This window comes from Megalopta genalis, chromosome 1 (assembly GCF_051020955.1).
Source record: "Megalopta genalis isolate 19385.01 chromosome 1, iyMegGena1_principal, whole genome shotgun sequence".
NCBI lineage: Eukaryota > Metazoa > Arthropoda > Insecta > Hymenoptera > Halictidae > Megalopta > Megalopta genalis.
The window spans coordinates 42179221-42206436 of NC_135013.1; the positions used below are offsets into that span (position 1 = coordinate 42179221).

Consider the following 27216-nt stretch of genomic DNA (forward strand, 5'->3'; position numbering starts at 1 on the left):
CGGACGTTCTTCCTTCGCACAGGATAAATCGGCGCTTCTGATTGGTCGAAGGCGACATCACAAAGTATTTGTACAATAGTTTCTCGTGGCAATGGGTGAGTTTGGGAGGCCAAAACTGTTAAACAACTTTACGATATTATCTAAGATTGAAGGAATGTTATAAATACTATAATAATGAAAAAATAAATTGATCTAACATCCCGTAATGATAATTATTTGTTACAAATACCTAGTATCAGTTTAAAGGTTGGAATTCGAAGAACAATTGCATTATTTCAATTAAAAGTCGCTTGTACGAGAACAGGAATGATCAAACTTTTGATCACTACGGGTTTTTTTTTAAATTATAGGCGGCAATCTACCAACATCGTAAGAAAAGTAGTTATTTAAAGCCAAAAATAAGTTTAAATTAAAAATAAACATAGATAATGTACTAAAATGTTGTTTCACTTATAAAGTTAAATAAACGGTAATTACTTACCTTACAATGATTTCCCCGTTCTTCATCACATTTCTCTACCACACAAAACAAGCATGTAGATCATTTATGATCAAGAGTCAACCGAAATTGTATATATATGATTTGCAAATAAGATTTCCATTTGTATAAAATAATGTTTCGATGCAACTAAATATAAATATCATATAAAAAAATATTATCAATTATCAGCAATAAACTTTGGGTCGAAAATTCGAAAAAATGAAAAGTCTCATCAGTGTTGACACGAAAAAGCGAGGATTCTAGTTTACTAGCTGATTGTTTTATTTAGGCAGAGGGCGTGAAAGAACCTCTGGTTTTTAACAATGTCGGTATTTCAGAACATGTGACACGGAATTCTATATGGTGTCCAGTCTGTTTTGATACCTCGTTTGTGTTATAACATCGAAAGAGCAATCATCAGATTTTTTGATCGCAGTTTAAAATGTCATATCTAAACATGAAATGATAGAATATTTGCTTAATATATTACAATAACAATTTATATTATTGATATAGCTATTACATGATAAATAGATTTTAATACGCTTGGAAAATGATGGAAATAGATTGGTATATTTTTATACATATATATGATTTATTTCTTGTTAATCTACAACAAATAGAAAATGTTCAAACTCTAAATATTTAATATTTTATAGGATTGCAAAACCTGTAAACTATAAAACAATACGATTCGCATGTTTAGAAGAAGCAGTAGACCATCCTTTAAAACCTATTACTGTTATGGTAAGATAGTATTTAAGTGTTTAAGAAAACTATATAGACAGATTTTTGACAATGTAATTAATTTTCTTTTTCATTACATGGCTGCAGTTAATTGATGGGCGTAGTGGAGTGAAGCGCAATGCATTACAACATACACATAATAATTTATCAACTAATACACCAGTTCCACTATCTGGAAGTACCATACCTGATCCACTATTAAGCCATTCTTCACTAGATGGATCGGATCCTCTGTCACAATTTGCTAGACAGGAATTAGACCCTTTATCTAAAATGGCTGCAGATGAGGTCTGTAAGTTAGGAAAGAGCTAAACTAGTGGTGATCTAACCGAGCAAAATGTTGTATGCTATATCCTTTATTATTCGTGGTTTAAAATGTAATATTTATTTTATAGTGGGACTATTCTAGCAATACTACTACTACAAGTAAAAAAGTTAAAGATACTGCAGAAGAATTAGTAGAACCTTGGTCAACAAGACGTAATGCAATATTAAGCAAATATACAACTTCAGAAAAGCTATCGATTGTTACTAGCTTTTTATCAGGTGGTGAAAAAGGTATATTTTCCTTTTTATAAATGAGGTATGTTTGTATGTAATTCTATGAAATCACATTTATTTTGAAAAATTTATTATAGTTGTTAAAGTTCAACCAACTGGTGGTGTAGTAGATAAGGTAAGGACGAGATTGGAACAACTAGATGATTTCGAAGAAGGATCTGTTAGACAAATGTTAGATCTATCACAACAGCAATATACAGCAAGAATTGAACAATTAAATAGTGAACTTGTACAAGCATGGCATTCTGATCAAAGGGTTAAAGCGCTAAAAATAGCTATTCAGGTTTTCATTTTTCCAATCTTATAATGTTACGTATATATATATATATATAAAGAAAAACGTAAATTAATACTAAATTATTTTAGTGTGCCAAATTGTTAGTAGATACATCTGTTACGGCTTTTTACCCTAGCAAATTTGTTCTTATCACTGACATCTTAGATATTTTTGGGAAACTTGTGTATGAAAGATTAAAAGTTAAAGCTGAATATTACAAGTTAGTATTATATTCTTTTATTTAAATTTATACTTTACGTTTTCAATTTTTAATAATTTTCCACTTCATCTTTTATTGAACATGGAATGACAGTAAGGTGACCCATGCAACTATGGTTTCTTATATTGTTGAATCAATTTATATAAGAATGTTACAAGCCAAAACAGGTGGATATAAATTTAATTTATTGTAGTTGTATGGGATACCAACTAATTCTGCATAATCCTCAAATAAAATTGTTTATCTCATAATATTTTGTAGACCAGGTAGTAAGGTACCAACAAGTTTACCAGATAATTTTACACCAGACATGGTACCTGAGAATGCAAAAGAAACATGTAGAAACTGGTTTTATAAAATTGCATCAATAAGAGAATTAGTTCCACGCTTGTATGTGGAGATGGCGATAATAAAATCGTACAGCTTTTTGACAACAAGGTAAGATGTTATTTTCCATGTTATGGTACAAATAGTGAAGTATTTTATACAAACATTTGCATGGTTGCAAGAGTAATTTATGTTCGTAGTATTTATTTTGGTTTAATTTTTTATTGTTTAGTTCTGAATTAAATTCTCTCTAATGATTAAGAACAAGAAATTATTTTAAACATTATTGTATCCTACATTATTAAATACATTTTGTGGTCTATAATTAAGCTAGATATATTTTGTTTTGTTCTTATTTACTACTTCTTTTTATTAAATTTTTATTTTATTGTAAAATTATATGAAGACATATTATCCAAAAAAGATAGAGTATTAAAATCCAGATAGCAGTAATAGATAAATGTGGTATTAATTTCAATTTAATTCTTTTTAATTTCAGTGAATTTAATAGTGCTCTGCTCAGAATAACTCAAATGATTCGAGGAATTGGAAATCCTCTTATAGCAGTATATGCTAGATGTTACTTATGTCGCGTGGGACTAGCTTTAAACAAAACATCTGATTTTGAGTTTATAAGAAACAATTTTTATGACTTTCTCTGTACATACCAGCAATTATTTAGCCCTTTCATAAAAGATGGACTGAGTAAGCAGAATATGACTATATATTCGTATTTAAATCTTTATTCGCCAGCTTTAGATTGGATTTTACAAATTTTGGTTGCAACAACTCCTGAAAATCAGTTAGAAGGTGTAATTTCTCAATGTAGAAAACAAAAAAATAGGTGATTGTTATTATTCCTGCTATTATACTATTCATATTAGTAAACAGTACTCATATTAATTCAACTTATTGTCTTATAGCTCATTGCTGTTGAATAGCGTTTTAACAGCCTTCAAACCATCATATATTGCTGCCCGGGCAATAAACTTTTTAAATTTGATAACTGTGATTCAAGATGATGGTAATTTAAAAAGATAAATGCATTCACTCAGAAATTAAATTTAATATTTTATGATTATTCACATTATTATAATTTCTCAGGTTATCCACAATATCAGTTATACAGAAGTTTTGGTGAATGTTTAATACATGAATCACCACCAAAAGAAGATTGTCAAACTATTCTTAATATAATATGGAAATATTTAACAGATTTAACAAATCCTAACAAATTTATGCAATGTGTGGAGATTTGGATACAGTTCACTGCTATACATTTTTCTGTAAGTTTCATTATTAACACTAGAACTATTAGATTTGTCAAAATGACAGATTTTAGGTTCTTTATTTTATAATTATTGGGATTATAAAAAAATTATTTGTAGTCATTTAATCGACATAACTATTTGCTCAGGCGTATTTTATAATAAAACTTGTGCAATGCTTTAGTAACTGCGATTTTGTTATTTTTAAAAGGAAATACAAAACTAGTCGCTTTTAACGCTCGGTAGTTCTAATGTTAATTTTATTTAAAAGTAAAAAATTATTTAATCAAGTCACTAATTATGTTGTTACAGGTAAATGAGTTAAATCTGTTTTTCGGAAAAATAATTGATCGATTAAATCCGAACAAAAACTTTGAGCATCACTATACACAATTACAAAACATTATTGAAAAAATTGTAGCCCATACTCAAGATTTTGAATCTTTACTTGCTATGGTAAATATTATCTGTATCTTATTTTTTATTACAATGTTTTTCATGAATTATATGTACAAAATATTCTAGGAAACATTTTTCAGGATAATTTCTTACCTTTCATCGATTTGTTCCACAAGGAAACTGTAAAAGTTGAAGTTTGTAAAACTATTATAGAAGGTTTAAGTGCTCAAAGCAGTTCCATAACTGATCCTATTGTTATAAATGCTCTCATGTTTATCGCTAGAATAATGCACGATTCTGTTAGGTAAATGTATTTTTTTTTGTTTAAAGATACGTATTTATTACATCATAATAAGTCAATAATTTCAGTGCTTTAACCGTTGAAGACGAAAAGCGACAAATCGGACAACTTATATGTAGCTTAGTGCAACGTGTTGACTACGATCGCGATTTCGAAAAACAACTTAACTTTTATGCAGAAGCCAGAGCTGCTTTCCCTAATCTCGATAGTGTACATGTACAACTTGTACAGGTTTGTGCTGTTAGATAATCATTTACCTATTGTATATGATAAATATCTAGTCAAAATTTCTGTCAAACTGTCTATAGTCAAATCAATGTTTCTCTATGCGCAGTGTGTAAATAGATTATCGGTTGACACCCGAAAAATTGTTCGTGGACATCACACAAGAAGAACGTCGGCATTCGTTCGTGCATGTGCTGCGTTTTGTTTTATTACAATTCCATCGCTAACATTAGTTCATACACGCTTACAGTTGTATTTATTGTCAGGACAAGTGGCTCTTTTGAATCAATGTTTAGGTCAAGGTAATTATTTATATTTGTCTTTATAGACAATTAACATTTACAATTATTACTAATTATATAACATCTTCTTAGCTGATGCATGTTTTAAGGCTGCTTTAAGCTTAGTTCCTGAAATGCCAAAAGCTATAGACATAGATGGAAGACAGAAAAACTCGCAGCCATATTTACTTTCATATTTATCAAATTTTTTATCAACTTTGTTAGTGGTTCCGGTACGTTCTCTTAAATTTATGTAAAGTAAGCAGTTCATATAGACATTAAACTAAACATTATAATAATTATATTAGGATAGTCCAGAGTATGGTGTTTTATATTTGATGAGAGGTTTGCTCAATGCTGTTCAACGTTCCTTTGAGGAAAATGTATCAACAAAGGCATACTTGTATTTACGTGTGCTTGATTTATTATCAGTGGTAACTCAAGAAAATTATCCGTACCATATTGACAAGGTATCTCTAATACAAATGATAATTTTAGACATCGATACATTAATATATTACAATTTTCGTTACATATACAGGTTGATTCGAATGATAAGTTGTATGGATCTGACCAAAAATTTATAAGTGAAGTTAACAAAATATGTTCAAAAATTGTAGAAGAAATTTTGTCTCATTTGAAGTATCTTGGAACCACAGATCAACTTGAGAAACAAGCAAGCCTTGCACTCGAGCTTTTTAATTGTTTTGTTATAAGAGCTGACCTGCGTGATCCATCACTGGCTCATATGGCTGTGAATTTATGGAATTTATCTCAACGACATAATTCCCTTGATTCAAAAGTTAAGGTAAAAGATCATAAAAGAATATTTTTCAGTAAAATAGCTTATCAAATATTGAAACTTATTCTCTTTTTAGATGAAAACTATAGCTTACATGGTACAAAAGAGTCATCACAAGGAGTATAAACATTTTGCGGATATTTTAAAAAAGATGTTAAAATAATCGTTCGATCGGAATATAGCACTAAACGAATCAAAATTGTAATTTTATGCATATATTTATGGAGAGGAAGTAAATGTAGAACTACAACACATGGTATAGAAGGCATTTAGTAACAGTTCTTTTGGAAGACATTAATTGTAAATACATTGAGTTTTTCTTAATATTAAACATTTTGCATACAGTAGATAACAAAGCAATTATAACTTTTAGTACGTCTCATACAGTTGGCACACACTATTAATTTCTAATAGTGTTTAAACTAAATTGTATTATATCATGGAAATTTGATAGATTTCTCAGATAAATATAAAATAGCATTTATACTTTAATAATTATGTATGTTGACTTGTTCTATAACATGATAAAATTGATATACAAAAATAATGCACCAACTTTAAAAATTATTTTAACAGACCTCACAATATTCATTATTGTAGTGGAAGACTTGATTTCAACTGCCACATGGCATATAGTTCATAATACAATGTATCTACAACACTATTTCTTTAAAACAGATCGCAATCTGCTTAAAAATACATCTGCGTGATTTTCCGTAAACGTTAAGGCCGGCCTTAATCTTATCGATAATGCCCCACAGCCACCAGTTTGAATACCTACAAAACAAGTTATTTTTGTTAGTTACATATTATTTTACTTGAAACAATATAATTTAATCTTCTGCAGACGTATCTTATTTTTATTAAACAAGAATTACCTTTTGCTAGTAATTCCTGAATTGTTTTGTCGCGAAGTTCAGACGTAGCACAGTTGAATGCAATAAATGTCCCTCGGCCACGGACCGAATTGATTGTGCTAGAAAATTCGTTTTGTAAGCTCATGAGTTGCTTTAATGTATAGTCGCCGACACGTCTGACTCTTTCTAGAAGATTTTCTTTCTGAATAGTATCTAGAACTGCTTCAAGTAATATCACTTTACTAGGATCTCCCATCCAGGTATTAAATACACGGTATCCCAAGTTGGGTCTGTAATAATATGATGCTCACATGTATATAGTGTACTTGAAAATGTAAGACTTTCCGAAACATGCGTATTCCCTGCGCAAATATTTTAAGTCATGAAAATGCTTAAAAAAAAAATTATTGAAGTAACAGATTTCAAATATTAAATCATCAATTTCGGTTAATGAACGTTCATTCAGTAATGAACTTTCCAATACGTAATTGCGTGAGGAATAATCATGTTTCAGAAATGTTCTATATCTTCTATTGCTGAATAAGTAAGTATTTCTTAATTTACTTTAAAGCTTCGGCGTGGTAGTAGCCACCCATTTGCATTTTTTTACTAAAGGTTACTATGTCTGGCGGAAATTCCAAATTGAAGTGCTCGTGGCACCACATTTTTCCTGTTGGGCCACACCCTGTTTGAACTTCGTCGATTAATAAGGCTACTCCATGCTGAAATATTAACAAACGTGTTACTAAGATTGATAATATTTTTAAATATTATAATTAAACGTGTGCATAAATGATTATTACTTTCTTCGTCAAACGTTGTAAACTTTGGAAAAATTCAGGCGAAGCATGATTATCTCCTCCTTCCGATTGGATTGGCTCCACTATCACACCAACGACAGGAACTTTTTTTTCATTTTTATACTTCTCGAACAATTCTTCAACCTAGTAAACAATGTTGTGACGTAATTTGTTGTAATTTATATATTTATTTAGAGAAACCAAACCTGTCAAAGTAACGAACTTTTTTTAAGTTCTTTATTTTACAATTATTGAGATTGTAAAGATGTTTTCGTGAGCGAATGCTACATAGAACTATTTATTCCGGCACATTTTCTAATAAAAATCGTGCAGTATCTCGATAAATACGGTTTTGTCGTTTTTAAAAGGCGACGCAAACTAGTCACAGCGCTCGGTTCTAACATTAAAGTGTGATGCATTAAACACTAAAAATCGTGACATATTAAATAGAAACTTTAGCAACTATATACCTCGGCTAAACAACGTTGATCTTCCTGTTCATTTTCTCGTACGTGATCATTCAATGGATATTTGTACTGAGGAAACGAGGCAATCGGCCAATCGAATGCTGGAATATCCATTTTATGAATGTATTTGCTATGCGTCGTCGAAAGAGTTCCCAACGTTCTTCCGTGAAAAGCACCTAACAATGTCGACATTATCTTCTTAATTCACAAAATTCATTGATGTTATTTCTGTTAGTTAATTAGTATTACCTTTGAATGAAAGAATGGAATATCGCGGTGAACCAGGAAGCTGATTCATCATGCAACTTTCCATCTCTTCCTTCGTGAAAGGGGCACCTTTCCTGTGTTTTTCGGCATACCAAATGAAAATATTTTTAAAAGCGTTTTCGTTTGAACAGGAACCGCACATCATGGTTGTAATGTGAGATAATCCTGGAGGAGCAATCTGTGCATATAATAAATATAATGTACGATTTCGTTAATTAGTATAATTGGTTGTACACATAATAACCGCGCTACGTACCCCTTTTTGAAGCGTAATCTTCTTTAATTTAGACGGCCAATCCTTCCCGGGGAAGACACCCAACGCTGGTCTATTTGCTATAATTTTCTGTTAACAAAATTCAATGCCGCTTAAATATTAACGATAGAAGACATATTCTTGGTCAGAATAATTTTGACTAAATTATTTAAAACGAAAAAATAGGGGACATCGATAATCTCTTACCTGATTGACAGGATCAGCAAGTGCTCTTAACATAGCCGGATGGTTGTAGCCTAAAGGCATCGATGAAATTTGCATATACACATCGAGCAAAGCGTTCCCATCCACATCCATTATGTAGTTACCTGTCGATTTTTCGTAATCCGCGAAGAATTGTACGGAAGCGGCTTGCTGGGGACAGAAATTCCGTCATGTTTCATCACTATCGCACATATTTAGCAAAAATTGCTATTCGAAATAAAAGTGATTTACTGCAGCAGACAAGTATGATAATTTTAACATCTGGCTAACAAGCAATAATAAAGTCTTTAATGTAACAAATCAATAGCCCGATTGATACAAAGTTACACAATAATTTCTTTTCGAAACTATTCGAGAATAGTATGCGTCTTCAAATCTGATGCTTCAAGTTACCGCTTTAACTTATCGCTGTAACTTATCATCTTTAACTAATCATTCAATTTCAAGTATCATATGTCGTAGTGTTTAACTTATTTGGAGTATCACGTAACATGAAATAAGAACATTGAAAATATTTAGACGTATTTCGTGTACTTGTATCTTATTGAGGTCTCGTAACAAAGTGCGTGATTGAGGTCCCGGTATTTCCGTTGCGACTATCGGCATTTTTGGTTCTTCCGACAAAACTCCAGTGAGGCATCTTTTCCACGGAATTACATGTCCTGCATGGAAATAGCACATTGTTACTATAGCGTGCTAAAACATTGTCATTTCAAGGAACGAAAATTATATGTTTGTAATGATATTTTGTTTCTAGTCCAGCTCGCTGGAAGTTCATGTTTTGTGTAATATTTCCATGCAAACTCGGGCGGGAAAGGTGGAAATACTAAATAAACTACTGATTTTCATTAGTAAGAATAGTTTTAACACGAGAATTTCACGAGTAGTTATCGTATAGTGCCGAGATGAAAATGCTTGCGACAAATCCACATGTGAGATAGTACGCTTCAATCACGATAACATTTGCCTCGGAATAACGTATCGCTATTAGTATCGTCGACTTAAATCACGTTAAGCCCCGAGTTTAATAGATCGCATGTTTAGTTTCATTGATGTCAGTTAAGGATGATTGGTTGACATACTGACGCACTTTTACACGACTCATATGCTTGCTACATTACAATGGGGAATGCTCATTTTGTTATCGATTTATGAATCTTAACAATGTTTGCGCGCACCATTTGCTCAGAAATATATTTATTCTTTACAGATTCATCGGTAGAAGTGTAGCTCTTGGAAAGATTCGTAACAAACTGGGAGAAATGCTTTTTGACATTTATATTATTTAACACATGTAGCGATGTATTTATTCAAATGTATATTTAGAAAATTGATACAATTGATCGGTTAATTTGAAAATCATTATGGTCGATCGGTTATTTAGAAGATTGGTATGCATTGTCGGCGTATTCATAAAATTTGTACGTAACATTAGTACAGTTTATAAACCAGAATGTACACCTTACTTCGTTTAATATTGTCGTATGTTCTGCAATGTCTTCGAATACAATTTGGTTCCACATTGATATTGACGATAACATGTTTTCAAATTGTGGCACCGAACACAGCTGAGTAATTAGAACCGAATTAAAATTCTTACTGTCAGTTGAATGATGAATGCGTGAAGAATAAGATATTATTAAGCTTCAATTCATTTCCGTAAGCACAAGGCCGATAAACAAGTTTATTGGCCACACTAACCGTGACGTGTATATGCGCGTTAACAGCGACAATTTTGTTCATCTGTAGGATATCCAAGATTTCGATAAGATAAGTAACGGAGCTGATGTAGACAAATTTTGATAAGGAGTACAAGAGCGTAAAGGAACAAAATCTTTCAGCCAAATGTGCATTTTCCAATCGTTGTAAAATTCATCATAATTTTCCATTACTCCACTGTTAAAAACAATAGAAATTTAATTAAAAGATTGCGATCTTGTTCATTTTCAGCAAATGTCTGCCAATGATGGTATCTTGATTTAAGAAGAGCCAGCGTTAAACTCGTACGTTACACACGAACATCGAAACTGTCGGATATCAAAAAAGAGAAACAGAGATGGAGGTGCAAGGAAGAGGGCCGAGCTATCGATTCTTCGAGCACCATGCGCGTAGTGATTTATGTATATTCATAAGTTTCTGGTTCTCGCGCGGATGCCTCGTTAAACATAACTCGAAAGAAGCGTAAATATATAGCGTAAAATGATCATAAATACCATTGATAAATTGCCATGACAAGGTTCGAGTACTCAGTACTGCTTGATACTTATTGGCGAGCATTTTGCGGTAGTCGGTGCAGAACGTGCCTCACGAAGGGATGGACTCGCACTGGCGGCCACTGAACTGGCACAGCTCCGCTTATCCTTGCGCAGGAACTAGTGTATCTGGTTGGTTCCGAGACTGTGCGAACCTTCACGAACCAGTTTGTTTTAATCGTACAAATGCCACTGGAATCGAACGAGCCTTTCAACAATTTCCACCGATCTCATGTGTCGACGGGCCGCTGTCCAATTGAGATATGAGCCTGGACACATCGTATTATTGATAAAGAAGACTTCGAGCCCCCATCTTCCTATAGGGCGCTTTCATTCGTGCACGGTCACGTACGAAGTTTCACGAATATTTAAACCCAGTGGCGCGTATGCTCGCAAACACTTCTTTCACTAACCTACTATAGCGACGCTTCTCTCTGTAACCAGCTCGTAACCCCTCTTGTTTTCAATTTAATATCCCCTTCCCCTCGCTTGCAAGAACACCGTTGAACGAGAGATCTATCGATCATGGCCGAGTAACAATCGAGTGTGGTTCGAGTATAGCGAAGTGGGCGCTTAAACTAACTCTTATCAATGTAAAATTATATATGTATATATTCTTCTTGTTTTAAGTTTATTTAAATTTGTGTCTATATAATATTATACATATATATAATATTATATTTGTACCTATAATTCTATTTTTTTAACCCTATCATTGAATATATATTTGATCTTACCTAAATCTATATTATAACATAAATTAATGCAATTCTCGCTTTCCTTTCTCTTCTTTTCTTTCCTCTCTTTTCCTATCGATCTAATATTTCGTGCCTGCCTGATTGCACTATTTTCTAGTTTTAACAGTGGCTTATTGTCCACATTTCTAAACCTCAAAGAATACATTTTTTCCTTTTCTATCTGGTACCTGTTTCTCTCTTTAAATTTTCCAGTAAATCGCGTAGCTCTGTCTAATAACTTATTCATACTTGAACATTCTATTTCCTGCTTTTATTACCTAATCTCCGCTCTGTTTATGTCTTCGAGTACTATGTGTATACTCGGTAGTGCAGTAGTCGAGTTCCTAGCAATATTTCAAGTATTTAGTTTCTACTGGTTATATTTTTTGACACTTTTTTCATCCAAAACTTCCTCCCTGTATACACAGTAGTATTCCTACTACTAGATAATCGAAAGTAAACATCCCTCTCTTAAAATCGTCATCAACTTTTGCCTCATTTCTATTTCGCCACTTTATTAGACTGTTCAGTCTATTTCTGATTTGAGGCAGTTTCTTTGAAATCGTACACCTATAAATATGCAAATTCTTTAACTTCATTGATACCTAATCCTTCCTAACGAAGGGTTTATCCTGTCGATAAATAAAGTTATTATTATTATTACTATTATTATTATTAATTTCATTTTTTATGTGCTTTACCATCCGCTTTCTTAAACACCATAAATTCGTATTTATCCGCACATAACATTAATTTTCTCTTATCTAAATATTTCTCTAATTTTCTTATCATATATTTCACTCCTTCTTTTTTGGTCGCCACCAATAATTATACTGCGGATTTTTATGCAAAATAAAAATTATCAAAGTTAATTGTAAGAAACATGAGTCTGATATAAATGTCATTTCTCGTTTAATCATTTTAATAAGTTGTACATAATGTAAAAATATTACAGTTCTGTTTTCGTCCAAATCGTTTTTGTAAAAAATGCATGAACATCTAGTCGATACACGACAATGAAAATACAGGAAAAATCTAATTTTGATGGTCAATACTAGAACAACGATGTATATTATTTTATAACAATGATGAAATTGCATTTACTCAAACTTTGTAAGATCTCTATTACAATATATGCTTCACTTCACGCGAAGTTTATCAACATATTTCTCATGGCAATGTTTCTATAATTTCGGCAACTTTTAAGAGAAATGTCAGAAACCAGTCATTTCGACTGGTGTAGTAGTTTTAGTATTAAAAGTGCTAAGGTAAACAAATGTTGTAATTTCTTGACTAAACAAAGTGAAATGGTCAGACTACAATTATTGATACAATCCAGACAGTTCGTTTAGCTTATTTTACGGATAGCAAACGACTTTGGTAAATAAGATCTTTCGTGGTTAAAAGTAAGAATAAAAGACAACTACCATGAAATACAAACAGGTTCGAGAAATTGGCTTTCCCCTTGCACAGTTTTCGTCAACTTGATTTTAAAATACCTCTGTACTTCGTGCCGCGAATAATGATGCACCTATCAATTATTGTAATGAACTACAGTAGAGAAAGTAAAATTTCGTTTCCCGAAATCTGGCGTTATATTAGCAAAATCAATACATTGTGGAAAACGAGTCGAATTAAGTGTATGTAATATCGTTGATTCCATATCAGATCTTCATATGAATATTTCAATAGTTTATATGTAATGCCATGTCTACTCTTACCTATATTATTACTTATTACGTTATTAGGAATTCCATTTCGAACTAAAGTTAATTTAGTTTATTATTAATTTATTAATTATTATTTTATTTAGTGATAACGAAATAGAGATTGATGTAAGTAGATAACGATGAAATTATGAGATTAATATATTTAAGCCAACCGTTAAAATGATTTTAATTTAAATAATATTTTTTATTTTAAGCAAATCGTAAAAAAATTATACTAGAAACTACATACATTGAAATAAGAGTTGATTTGATTTGATAAGATTTGCTCATTTTACCCTTTACATGCCAGTGTTCCTAAGTAAAGACAGTCCATTTATTCACACTCTATTATTTAGTCATTTTTGTTCATTAATTTGCTTTTAGTGGTATTAATAATGAGTTGCATGTAAAATATTTATTAGTAATATTCTTTCATTAGTAGTGTTTTTCGAAACTGTTCAATTTGTCGGCTTTTTTTGATACGTAGCGTAGGATTGTTTAGTACGTTAATAGCAATATCTATTGCTCTCTCTTGTTCCGAAAATTGTGAACGAGATATGAAAACAAATTAAAAGAAATGTTTCAGTTACTTATAATAGAGATTATTATTAATAATAATTGATCAATGTTCTATTATATCAATATTTAAGAAATCAATAATATGTATGGTTTTCGGAAAATGTGGTGCATAAAATCTTAACACAAAAAGTTAATCAAGTAAAGAAGGGACAGAAAAATACAAATTTTTGTAGGTCTGTAATCAGTTTTGTGAAAGGTTATTCATTATTCAAAATTTGGAAGCATTTCTTTCGTAGATGGTCATAAGCTTGTCAAACTTGATATATGTGTAATACACGTTACATTAAAAAATTTGGAACACATATGCTGTGATTACAGTTTCGGAGCCTCGCAGAAATATTTATTATAAATTAAAATGCAGCGTTAATTATCAGTCATTTTTAGTGTCCTTATTTTTAAAGTCGTAACGGTTTTCGCAAGGATTCATTAAGAACTCGTGAGCGAATAAAAGTAATTTACTGGACGCATTACAGTTTTTTAGTCTTTCGCAACCTTCTCATTTGAACGCGTTTGATTTTCACTTCTCAGCTTCCAAAAAATATAGTCAGCCACAGAGGTGGCTTTACGAGGATAACAAGACTGAATTTCTTTGACATTTTCGCTGTTTTTATTGTAGTAGATTTATCCAATCATTCTCTCTGAAAGTCTTTATAATTACATTTTAGATATAATTAGATATAATTAGTAGATTTCGTGTTAATTTTGAAAAAAAAAGTTTCAGAGGTATGTTACAAAATTAATTGTATCGATTATTATAATCATTGCGACATTTTATGCATATTCAACATATTCCTGGTGACTGTGGATTTTCATAAGGTTGTGTTTCCGACGATTATTCAGAAATTATTCAAAATTCAGTCAACAATCTCGAAAACTCCATAAAATCAAAGAAATTTATATATTTATTTATTTGCTTATAGTAGTTCGTTTATTTATCTATAACCGCTTGGATATCTAATTTTCTATAAAAAACTAGTATTACATTATTTTTACTAAAATCCAATGCTTTAGAGAGAGGATATTTTAATTTCAATATTACAAAAGTATACTAATAAAACTCATAACACAGCTTCTTCTCTTAAATTTAATGTTCAGGAATATATTTGTCAATATAAATACCTTTATGAAAAACCTTTCTCAATATTCGATTTCAAATATCTTTTTAGCTATTAGCTTGTGGCTTTAATTAACTTAATATTGCAGAATGCGATATTTAATAATGCATTAAAGTTATACCTATACAGTCAAACCTCGATATTTCAAATCTTAATAAACCTCCAATTTCATTTACATATTTTTTTCTCTTAAAACCTCTGCAAATCAAAACACAAGATTACTTACTTGAACACTACCTTTATCATTCTTTTCTATTGTATACAGTAGAATATCGTTTACCCGGTCCTCCAATATCTGATTTAGCTATTATGCAAATTCTTTTCACTTGTAGTGAACTGAATTAAAAGCAAACCATATGCAAAACGATTTACTGTAAATGAAGATGAAAATCTGGCACTCTAATTAAGTAACTATAACGATTATCCGAAAATCCATGTCATTCTGCTTAGCCCGGATAATCGATATTCTACTGTACCTATTTTTACCAAATTAATTTTATAATCATTATAGCTAGTAGTGAAACTAAGGAAATAATTTTGAAATTCTAAAAGATGTCTTTTAATCCCTTTGCAAAACTAGTGATAAATTCAAATCTTAACAAATGGCTCTTGACCACTTTGATAAAAATAATGTTAAATTGAAATATTAACAGCCGTTTTTTTAGCCTTTTGGTAAAATCGGCGCACTTAAATGTTAACAAATGCTTTTTGATCCTTTCAGTAGAACAGCGTGTTGCATCAAAATTTGAACAAGTGTATTCTGACCTCTTTCTAAAAAACAGTATTAAATTGAGATGTTAACAGGTATTTGACTCCCTTGGTAAAAACAGTGTGAAATAAAATAAAAATCGTAAAGTGAAAATGTATGTCACCGATTGCTCTTTCAACATTCTCGCATTTTTCAAGTACTAACCGGCATATTCAATCTATCGGGATAAAAGTGAATCCTCAAGTTGTGGCAAATCATTCCGTCACCAAAATATGTTTAACCGAACATTCGATAAGTTAAAAAATCCGCAATTTGACGGTAGCAAGATGAATTTCCGCGTCCAGCTACGAATATGAAAATTAATAAAGCCCCGAGAAATTTGCACAAGTTGTACCTAGCGATCGAACTACTTTGACAGACAGAAGGTGATCTGGCAGATTTTCGGTCATCAATACGCGCATTATCCTAATGTATCTGGAAACCACGCCTTAAATGCTTTGCTCTTGGACACTGGGTAGTGGTAGTCAAGTTTTTCGGCAGTGGCGAGCCGTTCGGAGCCGCGTGAGTATTATTCGTTCGCGCCAACGCATTCGAGTCGGTTCGCTCGATCGGATGGCATCGTGACAACTACAGTGTAACGCCTTTGGCCAATTTTGAACTAGTAGTTCTCCGATCGGTTCGATTCTACATCCTTGAAGCGTACGCACCTAATCCACGACGCTCCGACCCGGTATAAATTAGGAGAGTCCTTCGCCTAGAACCGGCACCTCTTAAATCCGATTTCTTCCGAAATTCCGTAAACGGCGGACTTATACAGTTTTCACCTACATAATCGTCCGTCCACCTGTATTACGACCCCGATCACGTGCTCACCGGTAAGTACTCAACCGTTCCTGCAGTACCGATTACACATTATTTATTACCGTACGAACCGTCCTATAATTTCAACGAAAGGAAACTCGATCGCGCAATCTTGAAAGAAGTTATCAAGGTAGCAATGTCGCGAAAGTAACGATGATTCCGTTTGCTTGAAACGTGTAATTTCAGTTGCAGTCTTTGTATTGAAATGAGTAAATCGGATGAAAAATAGCAAGAACATTTAAACATTTCGAAATAATCATTGTATTTGCTGTGAAATTAGTTAAAATTATTGAGAAGGAAAATTGATGTCTATGCAGTTTCTGCATCTTGCGATTATCGATGGCAGTTTTGATTTTGCATGAAAATCCGTAGATCTGTGCGTATTTGCTGGAACAAAATTAGTAAGATATGCTCGAAATATTTCATACACATTGTTGACCCGTTGATAGTTTATTTATATATACATGCATGTCAAAGGATTAGTGCAAAAATGTATTTTTATATGTAAAAGATATCAACATTTTCATTTTATACGTGAAAATCTTTGAAGTAAATACAAATTATATCATCGTGTAAATGTTATGAAAATCTGGCATGAATGTATAACTTTTAACTGTGAACACTTTTATTATGCGTAGATGAAGTTTCATGTTGCAATGTGATACATATCTCTTCGACAAATTGTATTTAAAATAAAAAATATGTGAAATTTGTATTGAACAAACTTCCCTAAGATATATAAAGCTAATTAATTAATATCGTTTCAAAGTATTTAGCCACAGAAGTAACATAATTTTGTAGTTCTGACCTAAAAATTATCGTTTACAGATTGAAAAGTGTCGAATTTAACTGATAAAAATGCAGTGCTTATTCGAGCTTCTAATTTTAATTAACGTAACGTTGGTAGTGTTCTGATGATATCTTTTGTCACCTGTATATATATAATGGATGTTCTTAATTACCTACTTTATAAGAATCATTTTGCAAACTAAATTTTGTGTACATTAGATCCTTTGAATTGGTATTCGTTTGATCGCCTTCATGTTCAATATGTTCGGAAAACGTGGAACTATTTCGCTGAATCAGTTATGATAGTACATTTTTGCACACTAATTTAATGAACTACAGCATTAAGAGCAAAAGCAAAAGACTTGTAATCTGTAAGAATCACGACGATAATGCTACATAATTGAAGGACTCTCTATATTTATAAATTATATCTGTATTATTATCTATATTAATATATATTTTTTGTATATATATTAATATTTATACTTTATACTTATTAGTTACATTTATTAATAAATAAATATATATTATATTTATTTATTTATTTATCTATATGTATCTATTACATCTATCTTTTGTATTTATATTATCTCTATATCGATAGTTTGTTTATTTTCTTCAATTGAAATAAATCATTCTCGAATGCAATATTTAATGCATATATAATTTGGGTTCTTTGAATAACACGCTCATACATCAACAAAGAATCGTGTGTTAAGTAGTTTCGTATTACTGATGTATAAGTGCACATTCTTCTGTGCTCGTTGTCTATTGTTACAACGCTTACTCCAACGTGACGTTCAATACATATTCAAAGGTTTTCACAAAAAAATGTTGCATCAATTTCAGATCAAAAGAGATTGTGATTTAAATCTTTTAAGCACGAGAGCCAGGCATTCTGCATATGAATAACGCATGTAAATTTTTATTATCGTTAAAAAATCTTTCGTAATCGTAGACAATGTTCGTCGTTTAGCGCATACAAATTTCTAGAAACCCGTTAATATTAACATAAACATATCTGTATCCAGGCTCGCCTCGAATGATAAAAATTCAATATTTATGCTAGAAGAAAAGCAAAATTGAAACAATAACAATATGAGATAGTGACGCCGATGATAAATAATATCGCATGATTCATAATACCTGCATCCAGTTTTCGATCATAAAAAGCTTTGGCAGCCTTCATTGCACAGGAAATCGGTGTTCACCTTAAAATCCTTTCGGCTTCTTTTTTTAAACACCTTTTAACTGTCACCTCGTACTTGAGAAACGTGGCGGTCGTGTTACGTTAAGAAACAACGTCTCTTATAAGTTAATTACAAAATCCGGCGAAAGGAATAATTGAGGTATATCATTTTGATCGTAGTACGCGCGGTAACTAATGAATCTTTGAATGATGCGTTAAGTCTACTGTATGATATTTAAATTGTTTAAAATTTCTATCCTGCGGTCGATTTTTTAAATTTAATTCCAATATAATGAAATAGTTTATTGTGTAGTACCTGAGTATTTTACGCATTTACGAGAAACATAGGTAGATGCAGTTTAAAGCATGAAAAGAATTTGGATGACTGAAGAATATCAATGTTTTCAATTTGTTAAAATTATTAAAGTAAGAATTAAATATTTACTTAGCTCCTTGGTATTGCAACTGAAGCAGACAATTTTTATTTTGCACAATGATCCGCGGTCTAATTACTAAAATTAATTAAATTTCAACACTTCTTGGACAATAACATGTTCTCATGTATTTTATCCATAATGTACACTGAATAAATTGTACTAATAAAATGCACTGATAAAAATATTCTTCTGTCATTATCCTGGATAATTGAATGTTGTTTTATAGATGATGTTCTTCATTCTTTTTTTCGTTTTGTTCCCATCAATTTAACATTTACTTCACGTTGTAATTTAAAGTTGATTTAATAATTACTGTCAACTTTATACAACAGGTATTGCTTACTCATGCTGTTAATGCTATTTTTACCAAATGGGTAATTTGGTAAAACTAGACATAGAAAAAAGATAGGTAAAAATAGTGTTAAGATAACTCTGAGTACGTATATATTTTTGTTATTTCGCATACAAAGACTGAAGTCAATGTCCTTCGGTAGGACATTAAACATCATCGGAATGCAAGCACTATTAACCTCGGCGATTGTACCAATCAAGGTAATATATTATAGAAATTCAGCACATACGAAATAAGCTGACAGATTTATTGTAATCGATGAGCTTGGTTGTACTTCCTTTCCTGACTGCTTAATCACACCGCGCATAATGAGCTTCGCGTATCCAATGACTGTATACTCTGAAAGCTTTCTGTTTTCTGATTTTTAGTGATCCATCACACCGAAGTTTCTTGATAAAAAAAATTAAAGAATTTTTAAAAACCACCACGGATAAATGCAAATTCTTGTTTTATTTCGTTATGTTTACATAGATTCGACAACAATAGCAAATGCCATTTTATCTTTGCAATATTACATGATATCCAAAACATTTTATATAATCATAGCGTTGTATAATTGTGTAAAACAAATTACAGCGTTTAAAGTTTGAAGGTATCATAAAAGTTTACTATTGTGTTGTATGCTAGTTTTTTTTTAGCAAGATTGTCCTTCGCTTCAGTTTTCGAATGTGCGAGTGGAAACGAGATTCCTTTATATCCCGTCCCTCGTATACATAAAGAGTAGACTACGTAAATAGGGACTACGTAAATATCACTGATACGCGTAGGTGTATCGAAAAATAGTGTGCTCTATGTTAAGCTACTTAAATATTCACTATATGTTAATCTGTTTCTTTTACTCTTTAGTTGTTCACATGTCGTAGTAGTCACTAATAGTATCTAACGTTAAATGTACAATATTATTACCATGATTACTATTATGTCTTTTTTATTATTATTATTACTATCATGTTTCATGATTATTATTATTATTATTAGTATTATTATTATTATTATTATTATTATTATTATTATTATTATTATTATTATTATTATTATTATATTAAAATAATGTCACATGTACAATATTTAACGTTATAATTGTTACTTTATTATACACATTCATATTGTATTTATGCTCGCGAAAAATCCAGAACAATAAAAATTACAAGGTTTGATTTAATTATAAGCACAACACGTGTATACAAAGATTATTGGTTTTCGATTCATATCTCACAGATTTTTCATAGTTCTTTGGTCTTGTTTAAGGAATGCATAATCGTAAGAGTAACTTGTTTTCTAATTTTTTGGTACTCTCTTTGTACATTTCTTCCAGTTCTCTCTGTTCGAAGCTATAGTTACGTTTTTACAAAATGTATATGCATGATATATCAGTAATAATCGAAGAGTTATATTAACACAATCATCATTTATTCATTGTTGTTTATCCTTTTATCTTTCTTATTTGACTAAGGTCATATTTTCTGAAATTTCAAGGCTATTACGATTTTCTCTTCAACAAAATTAAAGTAGAATTATAATAGTATAATCAACAAAAATTTAACGTATGTAGGTTGTTTCGAACAGTAATCAATATTATTTAAATTATTCATTTAAATTCTCAATTGTAATGTCAGTTATAATGTTTATTGTGCATTTACACAATGACAGTTTGCATGTTATTTATATAGACTGTTGTGTGTTAACATTGACAAAAATAGGAGTTGCGAAGGTAAAGATAATGAAGTTTTCATTTATAGATGTAAATTTTAAGTAGGGAACACGAAAGTGACGTTGAATTCAAAAGACTTTGTCAAGCAATTCAAGTTAACGCTACTTTTACCAGAGACTCAAGAGATACCTTCCAAAACTTTATTTCAAGATTATATCCTAAATCGCATCATATCTTCTCAGTTGACTTTTCAACTTTTCCTACAATGATTATAAAATTAATTTCTTGTAAATAGGTGTGTGCAAAAAAAGTCGATAAAAACAGTGTTAACTATAAACCGAATCATTGAGTTCGAGAGACGCGAAAGTAGGATATCGTCACAAAGCGGATACGAAATTATTCGGAAAGAAGTCCGCGCCCAATAACATACAAAATATCTACCAATCCGATAAAAGCCGTAAGTTAGTTCAAAGTGGAATAAAAAAGAGCTGGTTAACCTTCGTTGTACCGGAGAAAGGAGCTGCTGCAGTTTATCGGTTACCATTGAATTGTGTTGATAAAAGGAAGGTTAGCGATATGTTAACGATAAGTTAGAGCATTGGAATGCGTTTGACAAATTGTTCGGGATTTTTTACACGTGCATCCAGCTCCATATAAATATACTACAAATCTCTTTGCATTACTTGTTATCGTGTTTTACATTACCGCTAATGTTTCATATCCTTTATACGCTAATAAAGTGTTACGCCTGCGGACATCGATAATCGCGATTGACTTGATAACAACAATTAATAAAAAATTTACGCGATTATTAGGGGTATAATATCAAGAAGAAAGATTAAGAAAATATAAAGAAAGGATTGAATGATAGGATTCTACAAGTACTTCGAAATATTACCTCCATGGTTTCTGCGATTTATCTGCAAATGGATAATTCTTGACTGGTGTACCGAGGCCATGAGTAACCCCAACATTGCACTTCTATTTCATTTTGTGATAAAAGTTCAATTTTCCATGTTTTCATTATCTTATATGCTAACTAAGAATCGAACTATCAATGAAGCGTTTATTTAGAATTAAATCAGCACATTCTTCTACACTTTTCATTTAGGGTAATAATATATTGGTAATAAATACCAATTAATAATCCTTTTAATTCTGAAAGTCAACAGTTAAAAGTTTCCCAAAAAACTGTTTAAAATCGATAGCAATTTCATTCACAATTCAACGAATTATTTGGTTAATATTACATAGAGTTCGGTAATTGGAAAATCTAATTGGCTTCCGGTATAATAAATCATTCATAAACGAATCATTCAATCAAAATATATGGACAAAACTTATTAATCAATTGATCAGAATTTGTCTTCTGCTCCCTTCGTAATATTACTCTTCTACATTAAAGGTCACCAATTTTAAGCAATTTTTGAGATAAAGAGTTCGATTTTTATAGATCAAATGTTTAACAATTTTGCATACACATGCTTGGCTATATTTCAAGAATTATATAATTCCTAAAGGATTTTTCATGATTTCTGCAATATCTCAATAATGACTTGTTAAATCTCTTTAAATAATACACACGTAAAAAAGAAAATGTGTTAAAGGAAAATTGCTTGGTTTCGAGGGTGACATATAATCTCATGTTAATAATTTCTTTGTAGGTTGCCGCCTTATCGAGCTTCCTTTATATTCATACTTATTATTACAATTCTGATAAACAATGATCCACGAATGCGACATAACAATTATCATTATTAACTCAAAAAGATAATTACTCATTGTATTAACTTGTAATTTGAGTTTTATAAATTATTTGATGAATTTTTAATATATTATTAAATATTGCATAGGGTGATCAAAATGCATGTTTTCTTAATCTCGAAAAATGAATAAAAATGGTAAGTGAACTGTCATTTGTTCCGGACTATGTATTGCACAACCGCCCTTGACTTTGCTTGACATTATCACAATTTACCCTACGCTTATACTGATCACAACCGGTTATGGCAAGTGAGAAACGATAAATCCAAGCGAACGGAATATAACATGTAGATCAAGTGTTCGTACACTTATATACATACATCACGTTAAATTTGATAACTCAGAGTGTCATGTTACAAACTTACTCTATCGCGGACTGTATCTATACCGTATACCGCATACGTCATATCGCACGTGCAGAAGATTCGAAGACAAATTTTAAATCGCGGCTCCATTATTTCATATCGCCGAAATCAGAAACTAGAAACGAGAAGTATCTGGTTTGGTGGTTTTCCCATTATGCAGTAGTAGTTATTTATTATTGACAGCTCCAAAAACACAGCAGATTCAAATTGCAAATTCCATCAATTTTGTACCAATACACTGCTATAATCGTTTATATACTTCTATACAATTAAATGATTTCCGAAGACTATATATTACCAAAAATTACTATGCCCTGGGCACAGTTTGAATATCTATCGTTCTTGTCAGTAGAAATAAAACAGTTAAATCTGCTGGTATGATTATCGATTGTCTATAAATTATTCTTGCCATTAAGTGAAATAAAAGTTGATTTAAAATGATCTAAGAACTTACCATTTTATTACTTCAGTATTTCTGAAAATTATAAAGATTAAATATAAAATATCTTCGTAACTAATGTGTGTTGTCATAAATGGAAAAATATGATTCAGTTTATTTTTGCTCTAGATTTATCAGAAAGTTTTATCAAAATCAAAGACCCCCCTCGCGACCTCTCTAATTATTATTAGTCCACTTATCATAAATAACATATTAATATACTTCTGTGCATGATAATCTTATCTCTTTTTAGCAATCTAAAATAAGTACGATATTTACCAAAATATTATGAATACATATATTTCTCGAAAAAATATTTTAACAATACATGTTAAATTTACGCGTATACAGATATAAATGATTGTGAAATCGTATGAAGATACGAATTTTGAAGAAAATGTGGAAAACGGAATGTTTTGAAAGAATACATGTACCCAGCTTATGTTTATGGTTAAAATTCATACATATCATACAAAGTGCACACAGATATGTAAATAAATATATTCCCTCCAATATGTTCGAATAGAAACAAGTAGACTCGATGACATTATCACAATTAATGTGTTGCAGTATTACTGAAGCAGCTTTACTCGCCTTAACGATATCTTAATGACATTACCGTAAACTTGAAAAATGGCGTTGATACAAAAGTTCATATATCACGATTAGCGTTGTCTAATATCATATAACTTTATCGTAAGACAATTTATTATATGTCGGAAAGAATAATCAAAATATTGTAGAACCTAAAATAAATATCACACCCTGTATGTTTATATTTTGTAAATATATTTATAATATGCAGCATCCTGTATAATTACAGTGACCATACACCTTTTATTTAAGAGGATAGATCTTTATTTCACACATACACACACACACACTGCTGGATTCTTCAGATTTACTTCTTTACTCTTTTTCCTGAAGACACTTTGTCCTTTATTTTGTGAACAGTTTGATTTTGTTCTGTATTATGTGAATAATTCTATTTTGTTCTATATTTTGTAAATAAATTTATTGTGTATTATTTTGTCCTTTATTTTGTAAACCATTTTATATTGTCCTTACTTTTAAAAATAATTTCATTCTGTCCTTTATTTTATGAATATAAATGACGGCGAACTATTCGATAAAGTTTCTCGTGTTAAAAGTTACGTCACCGGTAAAAAGATCAAAGAGTGGCAACAAAATGATGAATTCCCATATGAAAATGTACCTTTTAAAAACATTTAAAATATTCTTGAATATTGCTTATGTCTGCCTGAATCTAATCATCCTGCTGTACGAATATTTTCATGAATGAACAAAATATGCGGACTATCGAATTAACATTGAAACCCAATTAAAAGTCAAAAAATTCAAAGCATATACAAACTTCATTGCTTTTAAATATGTATAAGCCAAAATTATATTAAAACATGTCGTTTTACTTAACGTAGACAAGTGGTCATATGTATATTGAGACAATAACACACGCATATATGTATAATATACACAGGTTATATTGTATGTATATTGTATGTAGCAAATGCAAGTTTCGCATGAATTGTGCACAGCTTCATGAATTGTTTAATCACAAACCCGATTCATTAAGAACACATTCATTCTTATTGAAAGTATCGAACACAAAATATTTTTAAGCACGAAGGAAGATTCTAGATTCTGACCTTGAACTTCTCCCAAGAAGATACGATGCCCGTGCGCGCGCGCATACCGTACAAAACAGACAATGTGTTGTCGATGTCGGATTGATTAACCTGTTATGCAGTGTATGCCGGTGGGCCCTTGGTGGAACCGCATTCCGTCATTAGAAAGACAAAGAGAAACGCCGAGAAACAGAGAAGGTCTACGGACGATGGGTCTTCCACACCTTCACCTTTTACCCGGGCATGTACACTAATTCTATCCGCGGTTTCTGTAGTTGTATAGCTGTGCCATGACAAGATCTTAACGGGCCCACGGGACGTGACGACAGGGCGTGTTTCGAGTTATAAAGCCGAATCACAGCGATCCATCGATATCACACGCAATGACCTGTTGTGTAACGAAGTGCCCTGTAATTAATGTCAACTCCGATATGACCAATATGTGCATGAGCATAAGTCAAAGCATCTGCGTTAATGCCAAAATCGTTTGATTGCACGTTGGTCACTGCGAACAAATAATGCACGTTAGCCTTTTGCAATTACATATAAAACCTTGTCGATCAAGGCTGCGAAAATTTCACTGTACAGAATGAAGCAACTAGCTTACTTTTTCAAACTAATTGTGGGTGTCGCAGAGCCCGAGGAAGGCGATTATGTTGTCCGATCCCCGCTAAAATTACCGCGACAGTGGTAATATATCCTTTTTCAGCATCTCTTTGAGTTATTATCTTTATTATTATCGCAACACAGCGAAATAAAAGAGATTAAAATGATAATATAGATCAACTGTAGATTAAAGTCGTTTCTTTTTATATGTAACATCTAATATTATTTAAATTTATATTACGAACAGTATAATAGCAGAGGCTAGGTGTCTGGAAAAAAATTTTAATGCAACAGTATGGATTGAAATGAAATTATTTCGTGTCATCGGAGAAGTTAACTAAAATTGTCATAATCATAAGTGTGTCAATATCTTTATTGTTACTGATTCGTGAATAAATTTTGTTATCTTAAGTTGATAAATATTGTCACATTTTGAAAAGTGGTATTATATGTAGACTGACATTGTGTAGAAATAATTTATTATGTATTATACCTGTCATGTCTATGTCACGCAATAAATTAACAACACAATAAAGTGCAGAGAGAATTAACAGCGTGGTACATTATATGGTGGAACCTCCACTTCTAATTAATTAGGGAACCACGAGTGTTCGAATAATAGAGCACTTATTTAGTTGAACTGCTGGATTACATCTTTATAGATTTGTGCAATAAATCGCGTGATATGTAAACCGCTTACGATCGACTTATTTACATAAAAAGAATGCAGATATCGTACGTTCAAATAATCGGGGTTGCGTCATATAAATAGTTTCAAAAATGGTGTAGAAAATTTCTTATTCTTTTTTGTGCTTTCAGGATTTTATATGTATATATTTAATTGTATATTTAAAATTTTCTGCCACATATACATATATTTGTCACAAACCAAATTGATTTATATTTGTACGTCTTTATATAACAAAATAATTTTAAATAGCTGTTAGGAAAAATAGAAAATAAAAAAATGTACCGATAGTACAGAGATCTAAATGAAAAGTGTACCTGAAAGTAACATTTTATAATTAATAATTAAATTAATAATCTTTCATTCTGTGTGATCTTTTGTTCTAAAAAAGAAAATTTATTCCCATTATAGTGATTCATTGTACGTATAATTGAGAGTCTTTAGTGTTTACATTTTAACACGTGATATGTGTATAGTCATGTTATTGTAATTATGTGTATTAGTCATTGTTATTGTAATTTAATAATCCATGCAATAATGTGTCAGTTCATGTGGAAAATTATCAGCACT

The 27216-nt window shown here is 31.2% G+C and overlaps 3 protein-coding genes and 1 long non-coding RNA gene across 7 annotated transcripts in view; 2 read left to right on the forward strand and 2 right to left on the reverse strand.

Annotated features, from left to right (window-relative positions):
* Positions 1-851: 851 nt before the first annotated feature.
* Positions 852-6436, forward strand: LOC117220439 (VPS35 endosomal protein-sorting factor-like). Its single transcript, XM_033470440.2, has 18 exons — positions 852-1051; positions 1141-1228; positions 1316-1516; positions 1624-1786; positions 1867-2072; positions 2156-2286; positions 2548-2724; positions 3113-3457; positions 3537-3637; positions 3718-3899; positions 4194-4337; positions 4421-4584; positions 4650-4812; positions 4916-5108; positions 5181-5320; positions 5396-5557; positions 5629-5895; positions 5966-6436. Exons 1-18 carry the CDS (start codon positions 1035-1037, stop codon positions 6050-6052), a joined length of 2931 nt encoding a protein of 976 aa, XP_033326331.2. The 5' UTR covers positions 852-1034; the 3' UTR covers positions 6053-6436.
* Gabat (4-aminobutyrate aminotransferase) lies at positions 6144-11409 on the reverse strand. Of its 3 annotated transcripts, none has more exons than XM_033470563.2 (10): positions 10972-11409; positions 9293-9420; positions 8741-8908; positions 8537-8623; positions 8263-8458; positions 8017-8189; positions 7550-7690; positions 7311-7468; positions 6768-7036; positions 6144-6666 (listed from the first exon to the last, which is right to left on the reverse strand). In XM_033470563.2, the coding sequence occupies exons 1-10, from the start codon at positions 11033-11035 to the stop codon at positions 6551-6553; spliced, it is 1500 nt and encodes a 499-aa protein (XP_033326454.1). In that variant the 5' UTR covers positions 11036-11409; the 3' UTR covers positions 6144-6550. The 3 variants fall into 3 exon arrangements, with proteins under 3 accessions (XP_033326454.1, XP_033326545.1, XP_033326625.1); XM_033470654.2 differs by lacking the exon at positions 10972-11409 and adding an exon at positions 10460-10581; XM_033470734.2 differs by lacking the exon at positions 10972-11409 and adding an exon at positions 10225-10361.
* Positions 11410-16405: 4996 nt separating this feature from the next.
* The window catches only part of LOC117221398 (uncharacterized), a 28081-nt gene continuing 17270 nt past the window's right edge, over positions 16406-27216 (forward strand). For both annotated transcript variants that reach the window (XM_033472369.2, XM_033472536.2), the window contains exon 1: positions 16406-16734. The gene's annotated coding sequence lies outside the window, so the exon portion shown is untranslated. The remainder of the gene's footprint in view (positions 16735-27216) is intronic.
* LOC117221607 (uncharacterized) lies at positions 23991-26698 on the reverse strand. The gene is made up of 2 exons (XR_013036110.1): positions 25960-26698; positions 23991-25857 (listed from the first exon to the last, which is right to left on the reverse strand). It is a non-coding gene; the product is annotated as an uncharacterized LOC117221607 (long non-coding RNA).